Here is a 16,737-nt window from a genome sequence, read left to right as displayed (position 1 = left end):
ATCTCTAATTAACCGCCTCCGGACCGCGAACGCAGGATTGCATCCTGGCGGCGGCCCTGTTATTCCTCTTGGACACGCTGGTGCGTCATCTCGCGAGAGGCGAGATTTCCTGTTAACGCGCGCACACAGGAGCGCGCATTCACTGGATCGGACGGTAAACCAGTGGATCTACAGCCTGGCAGGCTGTAGATGCAATTTTTTTTAACCTTTGAAAGGTATATCAGACGCTGTTTTGTTAAAAGTGTCTGATATACCTGCTACCTGGTCCTCTGGTGGTCCCTTTTTTCTTGGATCGACCACCAGAGGACACAGGCAGCTCTGTAATAAGTAGCACCAAGCATCACACTACACTACACCCCCCCTGTCACTTATTAACCCCTTATTAAACCCCTGTCATTGATCACCCCCCTGTTAGGCTCCATTCAGACGTCCGTATGTGTTTTGCGGATCTGCGGATCCGCAAAACACAGACACCGTGGATCTGCAAAAGACGGACACTGGCAATGTGCTTTCCGCATTTTGCGGATCCGCACATTGCCAGATCTAGACAAGACAAGAATTGGACATGTTCTATAGGCTCTACAAAAAACACAGTGTTAGCCCGATCAGGCCTGATATTGTGCGCAGAATTTTTTCTGATCACTGCAAAAACACCGTAAAATCGCTGCTGCGCTATAAAGATCACTTCTGAGAGGCATGGCGAGTTCATAGAAGTTTTTTTTTGGGGGGGCACAAGTTAGCGGAATTATTTTTTTTTTTTTCTTACAAAGTCTCATATTCCACTAACTTGTGACAAAAAATAAAATCTCACATGAACTCACCATACCCCTCACAGAATCCAAATGCGTAAAATTTTTTAGACATTTATATTCCAGACTTCTTCTCACGCTTTAGGGCCCCTAAAATGCCAGGGCAGTATAAATACCCCATAAGTGACCACATTTTGGAAAGAAGACACCCCAAGGTATTCCATGAGGGGCATGGCGAGTTCCTAGAATATTTTTTTTGGGCACAAGTTAGTGGAAAATGTTTTAGTTTTTTTTCTCTTACAAAATCATTTTCTGCTAACTTGTGCCAAAAAAAAAAAACCATTCTAGGAACTCACCTTGCCCCTCACGGAATACCTTGGTGTGTCTTCTTTCCAAAATGGGGTCACTTGTGGGGTATTTATACTGCCCTGGCATTTTAGGGGCCCTAAAGCGTGAGAAGAAGTCTGGATTCCAAATGCCTAAAAATGCCCTCCTTAAAGGTACTCATTGGAATTTGGGCCCCTTTGCGCACCTAGGCTGCAATAAAGTGTCACACATGTGGTATCTCCGTACTAAGGCGAAGAAGGTCAATGTGTTTTGTGGTGTCTTTTTACATATACCCATGCTGGGTGAGAGAAATATCTCTCTAAAAGACAACTTTTAAAAAATTTTATACAAAGTTGTAATTTGACAGAGATATTTCTCACACCCAGCATGGGTATATGTAAAAATACACCCCAAAACACATTGCCCTACTTCTCCTGAGTACGGCGATACCACATGTGTGACACTTTTTTGCAGCCTAGGTGCGTAAAGGGGCCGAAAGTCCAACGAGTACCTTTAGGCTTTACAGGGTTGCTCACAATTTAGCCCCGCCCAAAATGCCAGAACAGTAAACACACCCCACAAATGACCCCATTTCGGAAAGTAGACACCCCAAGGTATTCGCTGAGGGGCATATTGAGTCCATGAAAGATTGAACTTTTTGTCACAAGTTAGCGGAAAGGGAGACTTTGTGAGAAAAAAATAAAAATAAAACATTTCCGCTAATTTGTGCCAAAAAAAAACTTCTATGAACTCGCCATGCCCCTCACAGAATACCTTGGGGTGTCTTCTTTCCAAAATGGGGTCACATGTGGGGCATTTATACTGCCCTGGCATTTTACGGGCCCTAAAGCTTGAGAATCCAAATGCCTAAAAATTCTCTCCCAAAAGATACTCATTGGAATTTGGGCCCCTTTGTGCACCTAGACTGCAAAAAAGTGTCACAAATGTGGTATTGCCATACTCAAGAGAAGTAGAGCAATGTGTTTTGGGGTGTATTTTTACATATACCCATGCTGGGTGAGATAAATATCTCTGCATAATGACAACTTTGTATAAATTTTTTTTGAAAAGTTGTCTTTTACAGAGATATTTATCTCACCTAGCATGGGTATACGTAAAATAACACCCAAAAACACATTGCCCTACTTCTTTTGAGTACGGTGATACCACATGTGTGACACTTTTTTGCAGCCTAGGTGCGCAAAGGGGCCCAAATTCTAAAGAGAACCTTTAGGATTTCACAGGGCATTTTTTACGCATTTGGATTCCAAACTAATCCCCTAAAATGCCAGGGCAGTATAAATACCCCTAAAAATGCCAGCAGCAATGAAATACCACCAAATGAAAGCTCTAATAGTGAGAAGAAAAGGAGGTAAAATTAATTTGGGTGGTAAGTTGTATGACTGAGCAATAAACTGTGAAAGTAGTGTAGTGCAGAATTGTAAAAAGTGGTCTGGTCATTAAGGGGGTTTAAGCTAGGGGAGCTGAGGTGGTTAAAATGCAACTTTTAATGATATCTAATAAAAATACATTATTTTAGTTAGGCGTGACTTATGCCTCATTCACACGTCAGTGTTTTGGTCAGTGATTTCCATCAGTGATTGTGATTCAAAGCCAGGATTAAAGCCTCAACAGACATAAGGTATACGGGAAAGATCTGCACCTGCTCTGTGTTTTATAGCTGCACCTGGTTTGGGCTCAAAATCACTGATGGAAATAACTGAGTCTCTTATATTGTGCCCAGCCTAAAAACAGAATGGCCAACCCAATAAGGGCAATCCTGTGTCAGCAACCTCCTACTGTTCATAGAAAAACTCTGACAAAAAATGTTGTGTCCCAGTAATCTAGTTGTCACATTATGTAAGAGTATTACATAACTATGTTAAACATAGATATCTTACTGCCAATTTGCTCTTATCATGCTCATCTACCTTGAACTACATCTTGCAGTTTATATTTTATGCTTTTTATTAAGCTCTGGCCTACTGAAACTTCACCCACAACATATTTTTTTCTATTTATATCCTTTGGGGAGAATTTATCATGAAGGGAATATTTGAAGTCGGTTTTGCTTGATTCAGCATTGGCATATTTTGCTCCAAATGTATCAAATGGGTTTGATAAATTTGGCTAATCTTTAACCCATTAAGGACTCATGACGTACATGTACGTCATCTCTGGACGTGACTTAAGGACCATGTAATTCATGGTGATCGGGCAGGTGCAGGAGCTCATCCACTTGATCTTCTGAATGAAGATAGAAGATCCTTCTATTTTCATTCAGCAGAACCTGCGCTGACATCACCACGCTCACCAGGTGGTGAGTATTGATGAGCTGCAGGGGTCATATTCAAATTTGCAATATTTCACGAATATTTTGTAGAATATTAGTCGAGTATTCGCTAATTTAAATATTTGTTATATTGTACGATTTTTTACTCGAAAAATTAAAAAAGTAATGATCGCATAATATGCAAATTTTCATAAGGCGAGTTTTCGTAAGGCGACTTTTTATCGCTAATTTTTCAATTGCCGAGTAAAAACATGATTCCTCCCTGCTTCTTGCTTGTGGGCCAATAGTCATAGCACTATATCGAATATATTTGTTTTTTCAAATATTTGTAATATTCTAAAACAAGAATATATAGCAATATAGCGAATATTAAAAAAAAATAACTGAATATAAAGCAACTTAGTTAATATAGTGCTATAATCTTTTTTTTTTTAATAGTTGAATTTTTTTTACAATCTGAACTTCAGATGAGAAAAAATTACAACTATTAGACAAAGAAGATTAAAGAACTATATTAGCTAAATTGCTCTATATTCGTTTTATTTTTTTCAAATATTTGCTATATTGCTATATATTCTTGTTTTAGAATATTACGAATATTCGAAAAAACTAATATATTTGTTTTTTTGAATATTTGTAATTTTCTAAAACAAGAATCTATAGAGAATATTGAAAAAAATACAAATATAGAGCAATTTTGCTAATATAGTGCTATAATCTTTTTTTTCAATAGTTGAAATTTTTTCCAATCTGATATTACGAATATTCGAAAAGATTTATATATTCGATATAGTACTATATATTCGTCTTTTAGAATATTCATAATTTTTACCATTTAAAGTCATGATTCATCCCTGCTTCTTGCTTGTGGGCCAATGAGTCATTGGCACACAAGCAAGAAGCATGGTGGAATCATGTTTTTATTCGGCAGTTGAAAAATTCACAATAAAAATTTGCATAACGAAAATTTGCAATAAAAAAAATCTTGAATATTTGAAATTACGAATATATATCACTATATTCTAAATATTCACTATTTTTTGAAGTACCTATATTCGCGATAAGAATTTGCAATGTCAGTTTAACTCGTGTGTGAAAGCAACAGAGCAGAGGAGGGTCTAGGCGCAAATGGCGACAAGACTACAAAGTCTTGTCGCCATTTTCCAATTTTAAGTCGCATTGGCGACCATTTTGGTCGCAATCTAGAGCCCTACATGTTATAATGGAAAATAATAAAGTCTACAGAACACCAAACCCAAACCCAAACTTCAGTGCAGAAGTCCGGGTTTGGATCTGGGTACCAAGTTCAGTTTTTTCTCACGCGCATGCAAAAACTGAACGTCGGAACACAATCGCAAACAAAACTGATTGCAATTGTGTACCTACTCGTGCGGGTTTCCCACAACGCACCCTGAACGCATCCAGCTCTCACATGCGACGCCTGTGTGAAGGGGGCCTTACAGCCAATGCATCACAATACATAAGTGGGACAAAAAATAAAGTAAACAAAGTTTAAAAAATAGGGAAAAAAAGAAAAGTAGACATATTAGGTATTGCCGCGTATCAACCGGCTCTATAAAAATATCACATGAACTAACCCCTCAGGTGAACACCTAAAAGTTCAACAACAAGCGATCAAAAAAGCATATGCCCCCCAGAATTATACCAACCTAATGAGCCCCAACCTAAGACAATTGCCCCAAAAATAAAAAAAATAGGACTCTCAGACTATGGAGACACTAATACATAATTTTTTATTTTATTTGTTATTAAAAAAATGCTGTTATTGTGTAAAACTTAAATAAATTAAAACAAAGTATACATATTAGGTATGGCCCTGTCCGTAACAACCTGCTATATAAAAATACCACATGACCTAACCGTACCACCATAAAAAAATATAAACGGTGTCAAAAAGCCATTTTTTGTCACCTTACATCACAAAAAAAGTGTAATAGCAAGCGCTCAAAATGTCATATGCACCCTAAATTAGTGCCAATCAATCTGTCATCTCATCCAACAAGAATAATACCCTACCTAAGACAATCGCCCAAAAAATTTAAATAAACTGGGTCTCAGACTATGTAGACACTAAAACATTATTATTGTTTTGTTTCAAAAATTATATCCTTGTGTAAAACTTAAATAAATAAAAAAAAGTGTACATATTAGGTATCGTTGCATCCATAATAACCTGCTATATAAAATTCCACATGACCTTACCCCTCAGGTAAACATTGTGAAAAAATTAAATTAAACAGTGTGTCAAAAAAGACATTTTTGTAACCTTACATCACAAAAAGCATAATACCAAGCAATCAAAAAGTTATATGCATCCTAAAATAGTACCAATCAAATTGTCATCTCATACCAAAAATAATGAGCCCATACATAAGACAGGCGACAAAAAAATAAAAAATAAACTATGGCTTTAAGAATATGGAGACACTAAAAAATATTTTTTTTCAAAAATGCTTTATTATGAAAACTGAAACAAAAGTAGTCATATTTGGTATTCTCGCATCTGTAACAACTTGCTCTATAAAAATAGCACATGATCTAACCTGTCAGATGAACATTGTAAATAACAAAAAATAAAAAAGGTGCCAAAACAGCTATTTTTTGTTACCTTGCCACATAAAAAGTGTAATATAAAACAATATTTTCGGCACTGTATTGTGTTGACCCCCATAACTTTTTTATAGTTATCCCTATGAAGCTGTGTGAGGGCTCATTTTTTGTGAGATGATCTGTATTTTTGTTTGTTCATACCATTTTGGAGTATGTGTGACTTTTTGGTCACTTTTTATTTTTATGTTTTTTTTCGCTATATTGTGTAATCATTGGGACTGTAATCCTATCTACTCCTTCAGCCATTTCTTTCATTCACTTTTAATTTTTTATTATTTTGCAATAGGTACTACAGTCCATTTGTTTCATGTCTTGTTTAATTTTTTTCTAATTGATTTAACTTGTACCCTTTTTCATTGAATTTTGTATGGATATTATCTGTTTCCTCCTCAATCTGTTCCAGTGTAGTGCAATTTCCACTCAATCTAATGTATTGGCTGTGGGGGATATTAATTAACCATATAGGTAGATGGCAAATATGCATAGAAATAAAACTGGCAGTGGGTTTCTAGAATGTTTTTGCCCTTCTTTAATAAAAATTGTTAAATCCAAAAAGTGTATTTCTGTTTTACTAAAATTAGGCATGAATCGTAAATATAAATAATTTTTATATATTTTAAAAACTCATGAAGTGTATCCTAAATGGGGCCCTTTCCAAATGAAAATAATATTGTTGATTAATCTTTGCCAGAGGACCAGGTTCACATGTAATGTTCGTCCTGGGCAGATGGTAAGCTCCTCCCATCTGCCCAAGTTGGGATTATGGCAACACTACATTTATATACTTTTTGTTATGTTCATACTTAAAAAAATAAAAACTAATACTTAAAAAATTAAAACTTTGGGAATTTTTTTTATTTTCGTCAATGTATTTTGACCCCCATAACTTTTTTTTAGTTATGTCTATGAAGCTGTGTGAGGGCTCATTTTTGGTGGGATAGTCTGTATTTTTTTGTTTATACCATTTTGGAGTATGTGTGACTTTTTTGTCACTTGTTATTCAATGGAAATAAATCCATTGACAAATAGAAAATTCAGTGTATTGCAATGTAGTGCTGCCACCTGCTGGCTTATATGGGAATATACCTGTGAGTGGCATCAGAGCCTCAGCAGACTCAGCAGACTCCGGCCTTATGTAGGCAATGAATGGTTCCCCTACTGCCAAGTGGGGGACCCATTCCAGGCCCAGAAGCGCACCACTTTAAAATTTTGCTCTGTTATATGCCTTTGTGACCATAGCATCTGAGAAGTCCCGGGAGCTCTGTGATTCTGGTGCTCAAACAGCTTCCCCCACACTGAGTTCAAAGGAGCCATTTCATTGCTTTGGCAGCATTGGGCCATCTGAAGGATCCAAGAACTGCCACTGCTATGTTCCTATGTGCCTATGAAGCTGAGCCTGTAGCAGAGCTTCATAGAAACATAACTAAATTCCTATTGAATACAATGATAAATCATTACAGTCTATGGTAGAAGCATGTTCAAGATCTTTACGGAGGAGGAAGTTTAAAAAAAAAAATATATCTAAAAAAAAAAAATCTAATTACTCCCCTTTCCCCATATTAAAAATAAAAATAAAAGGTATGTATCTTATACAGTGATCACCATAATGGAAAAAAATTGTCAAAATGCCTCTTTTGTCACTTCACCTAAAAAATTGGGAGTAAAATTGGGAATAAAATGTGAAAAAATAAGGGGTTAAACTATTAAGATAAAATGTACAGTAAAGTGTAACATTTTTATAACAAACTGCAGTAATCACAATGGTTCAGTGACATTATATATTTCATTTCAAAGCAGGCTAACATTCATTCACCTTGTCCACCACTGTCTCCTTTAAGTGATGTGACTTTGTTTAGAAGGCTGTGTAAAAAATCATTCTCTGCCACAACCCTAGGGGAACACAAAGAGAAAGTGATGTAATTTATAACTGATACTTTATTCATCAATTAACTGGCAGTAAACACACACAAAGTCTTATACAATGCAGATAAGGCTTCATTTAGAAGCACACACATATCGTGACACCACACAGTCATGTTTCTGCATGCAGTTTTGGAAGCAAAATATAGTAGTGAATCATAAAAGGAGACAAAGTGTAAAAGACAGATACAACTTCTCTTTTGGCATTCAAAACTGTATGCAGAAACCTGACCATGTGGCCATACCCTTAGGCTTATGCCCATGGTGCTGCTGTACTCCTTTTAGCTTCATTATTGATTTGATGAGCCATTCAACATTAGAGCAAAAAGGCACACACCCAGATCCATTTGCAACGGTCCATCAACATGGTACAATAAGCTCTTTGCTGATGTAAATATACCTGGAATGACAAATACTTGTATCCCACTGGACATTTTAGAACTACTTACAAGGTGACTTTGACTACACACCAGCTCGGTTTACAGATTCAAGTTTTTGTTTTGTTTTTAAAGCAAAGACCAGGAGTGGATTTAAATTAAATGGTAAGGCAGTATCTGTCCTTTATCTTCATGCAACTTGTATGTTTTCCCCATGTTTACATGGGATTCCCTAAAGGTACTTTGATTTCTTCCCACACTCCAAAGAAATGCTGACAGAAAATTTAGATTGTGAGCTCCACTGGGGAGGGCTAGTGATGATAATGCCTGTAAAGTGCTGTAGAGTAAAATAAAAAAAGGTGTAACAAATGTTGCCTGGAGAGATACAAGGAGTTTCAAAAGAGGTCTTAGATAATGCACTTGGAGGGGATCCAAGTAGTGTTTGAGCTGTGTGAAAAGAGACATAAAAAGAGGAGAAAAGTGAATTGGGACTGCCAGGATGTGGTGGAGAACAGAGAAACTCCCAAACCAGGTTAAAGTACTCTTTGCAAAGCAATTTTTATTAACAGGGGTGGAAAGTTGAAGTAGTAAAGACAAGACATGTCCTTACTAAGAAGAACCCCTAGAACTTTAATTTAAATATCTGAATGAGAATGAACCCCACAGATGGGAGCGAGAAGTTTAAGGTCTCCATTTTTTGTTAACTTTGAAAGATTTGATAACTGAGATTACTAGTAGGGATGAGCGAACTCGAACTGTATAGTTCGGGTTCGTACCGAATTTTGGGGTGTCCGTGACACGGACCCGAACCCGGACATTTTCGTAAAAGTCCGGGTTCGGGTTCGGTGTTCGTCGCTTTCTTGGCGCTTTTGTGACGCTTTCTTGGCGCTTTTTGAAAGGCTGCAAAGCAGCCAATCAACAAGCGTCATACTACTTGCCCCAAGAGGCCATCACAGCCATGCCTACTATTGGCATGGCTGTGATTGGCCAGAGCACCATGTGACCCAGCCTCTATTTAAGCTGGAGTCACATAGCGCCGCCCGTCACTCTGCTCTGATTAGCGTAGGGAGAGGTTGCGGCTGCGACAGTAGGGCGAGATTAGGCAGATTAACTCCTCCAAAGGACTTGATTAACTGATCGATCTGCAGCTGTGGATCATTGAGCTGCTGATCCTCAATTGCTCACTGTTTTTAGGCTGCACAGACCGTTTGTCAGTCTCATTTTTCTGGGGTGATCGGCGGCCATTTTGTGTCTTGTGGTGCGCCAGCACAAGCTGCGACCAAGTGCATTTAACCCTCAATGGTGTGGTTGTTTTTTGGCTAAAGCCTACATCAGGGTGAAGCTGTCACACCAAGTGCATTTAACCAGCAATAGTCTGTTCATTTTTTGGCCATATACAAAATCAGGGGCAAGCTGCGCCTGTCACCAAGTGCATTTAACCCTCAATGGTGTGGTTGTTTTTTGGCTAAAGCCTACATCAGGGTGAAGCTGTCACACCAAGTGCATTTAACCAGCAATAGTCTGTTTATTTTTTGGCCATATCCCAGTCTAATTCTGTCACTAAATCCATACCGGTCACCCAGCGCCTAAATACTAGGCCTCAAATTTATATCCAGCTAAATCTGTCCCTAGTGCTGTAGCTGGGCGAGTTATTTAGTGTCCGTTCAAGCACATTTCTTGTTCTGGGTTGAAATACAATTCCCAATTTAGCAATTTCATAATTTAGTGGTTCCTGCTATATCAGAGCTATTTGAAATCTATCCCAAAAAGGGTATATAATATTGAAGGTGCACATTGGGTCATTCAGAATAACTTCACACACACCCGCTACTGTGTATTTCCAAGTCTAATTCTGTCACTAAACCCATACCTGTCACCCAGCGCCTAAATACTAGGCCTCAAATTTAAATCCCTCTAAATCTCTCGTTACCGCTGTACTGTTGTTGCTGGGCAAGATATTTAGTGTCCGTCAAAGCACATTTTTTGTTCTGGGTTGAAGTACAATTCCCAATTTAGCAATTTCATAATTTAGTGGTTCCTGCTATATCAGAGCTATTTGGAATCTATCCCTAAAAGGGTATATAATATTGAAGGTGCACATTGGGTCATTCAGAATAACTTCACACACACCCGCTACTGTGTATTTCCAAGTCTAATTCTGTCACTAAACCCATACCTGTCACCCAGCGCCTAAATACTAGGCCTCAAATTTAAATCCCTCTAAATCTCTCGTTACCGCTGTACTGTTGTTGCTGGGCAAGATATTTAGTGTCCGTCAAAGCACATTTTTTGTTCTGGGTTGAAGTACAATTCCCAATTTAGCAATTTCATAATTTAGTGGTTTCTGCTATATCAGAGCTATTTGAAATCTATCCCTAAAAGGGTATATAATATTGAAGGTGCACATTGGGTCATTCAGAATAACTTCACACACACGCTTCTGTGCATTTCCAAGTCTAATTCTGTCACTAAATCCATACCGGTGACCCAGCGCCTAAATACTAGGCCTCAAATTTAAATCCCTCTAAATCTCTCGTTACCCACCGCTGTACTGTTGTTGCTGGGCAAGATATTTAGTGTCCGTCAAAGCACATTTTTTGTTCTGGGTTGAAGTACAATTCCCAATTTAGCAATTTCATAATTTAGTGGTTTCTGCTATATCAGAGCTATTTGAAATCTATCCCTAAAAGGGTATATAATATTGAAGGTGCACATAGGGTCATTCAGAATAACTTCACACACACGCTTCTGTGCATTTCCAAGTCTAATTCTGTCACTAAATCCATACCGGTGACCCAGCGCCTAAATACTAGGCCTCAAATTTAAATCCCTCTAAATCTCTCGTTACCCACCGCTGTACTGTTGTTGCTGGGCAAGATATTTAGTGTCCGTCAAAGCACATTTTTTGTTCTGGGTTGAAGTACAATTCCCAATTTAGCAATTTCATAATTTAGTGGTTTCTGCTATATCAGAGCTATTTGAAATCTATCCCTAAAAGGGTATATAATATTGAAGGTGCACATAGGGTCATTCAGAATAACTTCACACACACGCTTCTGTGCATTTCCAAGTCTAATTCTGTCACTAAATCCATACCGGTGACCCAGCGCCTAAATACTAGGCCTCAAATTTATATCCCGCTAAATCTCTCGTTACCGCTGTACTGTTGTTGCTGGGCAAGATATTTAGTGTCCGTCAAAGCACATTTTTTGTTCTGGGTTGAAGTACAATTCCCAATTTAGCAATTTCATAATTTAGTGGTTCCTGCTATATCAGAGCTATTTGAAATCTATCCCAAAAAGGGTATATAATATTGAAGGTGCACATTGGGTCATTCAGAATAACTTCACACACACCCGCTACTGTGTATTTCCAAGTCTAATTCTGTCACTAAACCCATACCTGTCACCCAGCGCCTAAATACTAGGCCTCAAATTTAAATCCCTCTAAATCTCTCGTTACCGCTGTACTGTTGTTGCTGGGCAAGATATTTAGTGTCCGTCAAAGCACATTTTTTGTTCTGGGTTGAAGTACAATTCCCAATTTAGCAATTTCATAATTTAGTGGTTTCTGCTATATCAGAGCTATTTGAAATCTATCCCTAAAAGGGTATATAATATTGAAGGTGCACATTGGGTCATTCAGAATAACTTCACACACACGCTTCTGTGCATTTCCAAGTCTAATTCTGTCACTAAACCCATACCTGTCACCCAGCGCCTAAATACTAGGCCTCAAATTTAAATCCCTCTAAATCTCTCGTTACCGCTGTACTGTTGTTGCTGGGCAAGATATTTAGTGTCCGTCAAAGCACATTTTTTGTTCTGGGTTGAAGTACAATTCCCAATTTAGCAATTTCATAATTTAGTGGTTTCTGCTATATCAGAGCTATTTGAAATCTATCCCTAAAAGGGTATATAATATTGAAGGTGCACATTGGGTCATTCAGAATAACTTCACACACACGCTTCTGTGCATTTCCAAGTCTAATTCTGTCACTAAATCCATACCGGTGACCCAGCGCCTAAATACTAGGCCTCAAATTTAAATCCCTCTAAATCTCTCGTTACCCACCGCTGTACTGTTGTTGCTGGGCAAGATATTTAGTGTCCGTCAAAGCAAATTTTTTGTTCTGGGTTGAAGTACAATTCCCAATTTAGCAATTTCATAATTTAGTGGTTTCTGCTATATCAGAGCTATTTGAAATCTATCCCTAAAAGGGTATATAATATTGAAGGTGCACATAGGGTCATTCAGAATAACTTCACACACACGCTTCTGTGCATTTCCAAGTCTAATTCTGTCACTAAATCCATACCGGTGACCCAGCGCCTAAATACTAGGCCTCAAATTTAAATCCCTCTAAATCTCTCGTTACCGCTGTCCTGTTGTAGCTGGGAAAGTTATTTAGTGCCCGTCAAAGCACATTTTTTGTTCTGGGTTGAAGTACAATTCCCAATTTAGCAATTTCATAATTTAGTGGTTCCTGCTATATCAGAGCTATTTGAAATCTATCCCAAAAAGGGTATATAATATTCAAGGTGCACATTGGGTCATTCAGAATAACTTCACACACACGCTTCTGTGCATTTCCAAGTCTAATTCTGTCACTAAATCCATACCGGTGACCCAGCGCCTAAATACTAGGCCTCAAATTTAAATCCCTCTAAATCTCTCGTTACCCACCGCTGTACTGTTGTTGCTGGGCAAGATATTTAGTGTCCGTCAAAGCACATTTTTTGTTCTGGGTTGAAGTACAATTCCCAATTTAGCAATTTCATAATTTAGTGGTTTCTGCTATATCAGAGCTATTTGAAATCTATCCCTAAAAGGGTATATAATATTGAAGGTGCACATAGGGTCATTCAGAATAACTTCACACACACGCTTCTGTGCATTTCCAAGTCTAATTCTGTCACTAAATCCATACCGGTGACCCAGCGCCTAAATACTAGGCCTCAAATTTAAATCCCTCTAAATCTCTCGTTACCGCTGTCCTGTTGTAGCTGGGAAAGTTATTTAGTGCCCGTCAAAGCACATTTTTTGTTCTGGGTTGAAGTACAATTCCCAATTTAGCAATTTCATAATTTAGTGGTTCCTGCTATATCAGAGCTATTTGAAATCTATCCCTAAAAGGGTATATAATATTGAAGGTGCACATAGGGTCATTCAGAATAACTTCACACACACGCTTCTGTGCATTTCCAAGTCTAATTCTGTCACTAAATCCATACCGGTGACCCAGCGCCTAAATACTAGGCCTCAAATTTAAATCCCTCTAAATCTCTCGTTACCCACCGCTGTACTGTTGTTGCTGGGCAAGATATTTAGTGTCCGTCAAAGCACATTTTTTGTTCTGGGTTGAAGTACAATTCCCAATTTAGCAATTTCATAATTTAGTGGTTTCTGCTATATCAGAGCTATTTGAAATCTATCCCTAAAAGGGTATATAATATTGAAGGTGCACATAGGGTCATTCAGAATAACTTCACACACACGCTTCTGTGCATTTCCAAGTCTAATTCTGTCACTAAATCCATACCGGTGACCCAGCGCCTAAATACTAGGCCTCAAATTTAAATCCCTCTAAATCTCTCGTTACCGCTGTCCTGTTGTAGCTGGGAAAGTTATTTAGTGCCCGTCAAAGCACATTTTTTGTTCTGGGTTGAAGTACAATTCCCAATTTAGCAATTTCATAATTTAGTGGTTCCTGCTATATCAGAGCTATTTGAAATCTATCCCTAAAAGGGTATATAATATTGAAGGTGCACATAGGGTCATTCAGAATAACTTCACACACACGCTTCTGTGCATTTCCAAGTCTAATTCTGTCACTAAATCCATACCGGTGACCCAGCGCCTAAATACTAGGCCTCAAATTTAAATCCCTCTAAATCTCTCGTTACCGCTGTCCTGTTGTAGCTGGGAAAGTTATTTAGTGCCCGTCAAAGCACATTTTTTGTTCTGGGTTGAAGTACAATTCCCAATTTAGCAATTTCATAATTTAGTGGTTCCTGCTATATCAGAGCTATTTGAAATCTATCCCAAAAAGGGTATATAATATTCAAGGTGCACATTGGGTCATTCAGAATAACTTCACACACACGCTTCTGTGCATTTCCAAGTCTAATTCTGTCACTAAATCCATACCGGTCACCCAGCGCCTAAATACTAGGCCTCAAATTTATATCCCGCTGAATTTGAATACAATACATTGGGCCAAATAATATATTTGTTGTTGTGGTGAACCATAACAATGAGAAAAACATCTAGTAAGGGACGCGGACGTGGACATGGTCGTGGTGGTGTTAGTGGACCCTCTGGTGCTGGGAGAGGACGTGGCCGTTCTGCCACATCCACACGTCCTAGTGTACCAACTACCTCAGGTCCCAGTAGCCGCCAGAATTTACAGCGATATATGGTGGGGCCCAATGCCGTTCTAAGGATGGTAAGGCCTGAGCAGGTACAGGCATTAGTCAATTGGGTGGCCGACAGTGGATCCAGCACGTTCACATTATCTCCCACCCAGTCTTCTGCAGAAAGCGCACAGATGGCGCCTGAAAACCAACCCCATCAGTCTGTCACATCACCCCCATGCATACCAGGGAAACTGTCTCAGCCTCAAGTTATGCAGCAGTCTCTTATGCTGTTTGAAGACTCCGCTGGCAGGGTTTCCCAAGGGCATCCACCTAGCCCTTCCCCAGCGGTGAAAGACATAGAATGCACTGACGCACAACCACTTATGTTTCCTGATGATGAGGACATGGGAATACCACCTCAGCATGTCTCTGATGATGACGAAACACAGGTGCCAACTGCTGCGTCTTTCTGCAGTGTGCAGACTGAACAGGAGGTCAGGGATCAAGACTGGGTGGAAGACGATGCAGGGGACGATGAGGTCCTAGACCCCACATGGAATGAAGGTCGTGCCACTGACTTTCACAGTTCGGAGGAAGAGGCAGTGGTGAGACCGAGCCAACAGCGTAGCAAAAGAGGGAGCAGTGGGCAAAAGCAGAACACCCGCCGCCAAGAGACTCCGCCTGCTACTGACCGCCGCCATCTGGGACCGAGCACCCCAAAGGCAGCTTCAAGGAGTTCCCTGGCATGGCACTTCTTCAAACAATGTGCTGACGACAAGACCCGAGTGGTTTGCACGCTGTGCCATCAGAGCCTGAAGCGAGGCATTAACGTTCTGAACCTGAGCACAACCTGCATGACCAGGCACCTGCATGCAAAGCATGAACTGCAGTGGAGTAAACACCTTAAAACCAAGGAAGTCACTCAGGCTCCCCCTGCTACCTCTTCTGCTGCTGCCGCCTCGGCCTATTCTGCTGCTGCCGCCTCGGCCTCTTCCTCCGCCTCTGGAGGAACGTTGGCACCTGCCGCCCAGCAAACAGGGGATGTACCACCAACACCACCACCACCACCTCCGTCACCAAGCGTCTCAACCATGTCACACGCCAGCGTTCAGCTCTCCATCTCACAAACATTTGATAGAAAGCGTAAATTCCCGCCTAGCCACCCTCGATCCCTGGCCCTGAATGCCAGCATTTCTAAACTACTGGCCTATGAAATGCTGTCATTTAGGCTGGTGGACACAGACAGCTTCAAACAGCTCATGTCGCTTGCTGTCCCACAGTATGTTGTTCCCAGCCGGCACTACTTCTCCAAGAGAGCCGTGCCTTCCCTGCACAACCAAGTATCCGATAAAATCAAGTGTGCACTGCGCAACGCCATCTGTAGCAAGGTCCACCTAACCACAGATACGTGGACCAGTAAGCACGGCCAGGGACGCTATATCTCCCTAACTGCACACTGGGTAAATGTAGTGGCAGCTGGGCCCCAGGCGGAGAGCTGTTTGGCGCACGTCCTTCCGCCGCCAAGGATCGCAGGGCAACATTCTTTGCCTCCTGTTGCCACCTCCTCCTTCTCGGCTTCCTCCTCCTCTTCTTCCACCTGCTCATCCAGTCAGCCACACACCTTCACCACCAACTTCAGCACAGCCCGGGGTAAACGTCAGCAGGCCATTCTGAAACTCATATGTTTGGGGGACAGGCCCCACACCGCACAGGAGTTGTGGCGGGGTATTGAACAACAGACCGACGAGTGGTTGCTGCCGGTGAGCCTCAAGCCCGGCCTGGTGGTGTGTGATAATGGGCGAAATCTCGTTGCAGCTCTGGGACTAGCCAATTTGACGCACATCCCTTGCTTGGCGCATGTGCTGAATTTGGTGGTGCAGAAGTTCATTCACAACTACCCCGACATGTCAGAGCTGCTGCATAAAGTGCAGGCCGTCTGTTCGCGCTTCCGGCGTTCACATCCTGCCGCTGCTCGCCTGTCTGCGCTACAGCGTAACTTCGGCCTTCCCGCTCACCGCCTCATATGCGACGTGCCCACCAGGTGGAACTCCACCTTGCACATGCTGGACAGACTGTGCGAG

General features: G+C 40.3%; 1 protein-coding gene across 3 annotated transcripts in view; it reads right to left on the bottom strand.

The window, feature by feature from the left end:
• The window catches only part of DOCK2 (dedicator of cytokinesis 2), a 1,177,826-nt gene that overhangs the window by 891,535 nt on the left and 269,554 nt on the right, over window positions 1-16,737 (bottom strand). For all 3 annotated transcript variants that reach the window (XM_044280877.1, XM_044280878.1, XM_044280879.1), the window contains exon 12: window positions 7,814-7,890. In XM_044280877.1, coding sequence (XP_044136812.1) covers window positions 7,814-7,890 — 77 coding nt within the window. The remainder of the gene's footprint in view (window positions 1-7,813; window positions 7,891-16,737) is intronic.

Source organism: Bufo gargarizans, chromosome 2 (assembly GCF_014858855.1).
Source record: "Bufo gargarizans isolate SCDJY-AF-19 chromosome 2, ASM1485885v1, whole genome shotgun sequence".
Lineage (NCBI taxonomy): Eukaryota > Metazoa > Chordata > Amphibia > Anura > Bufonidae > Bufo > Bufo gargarizans.
This window is presented reverse-complemented; position numbering and strand designations above follow the sequence as displayed.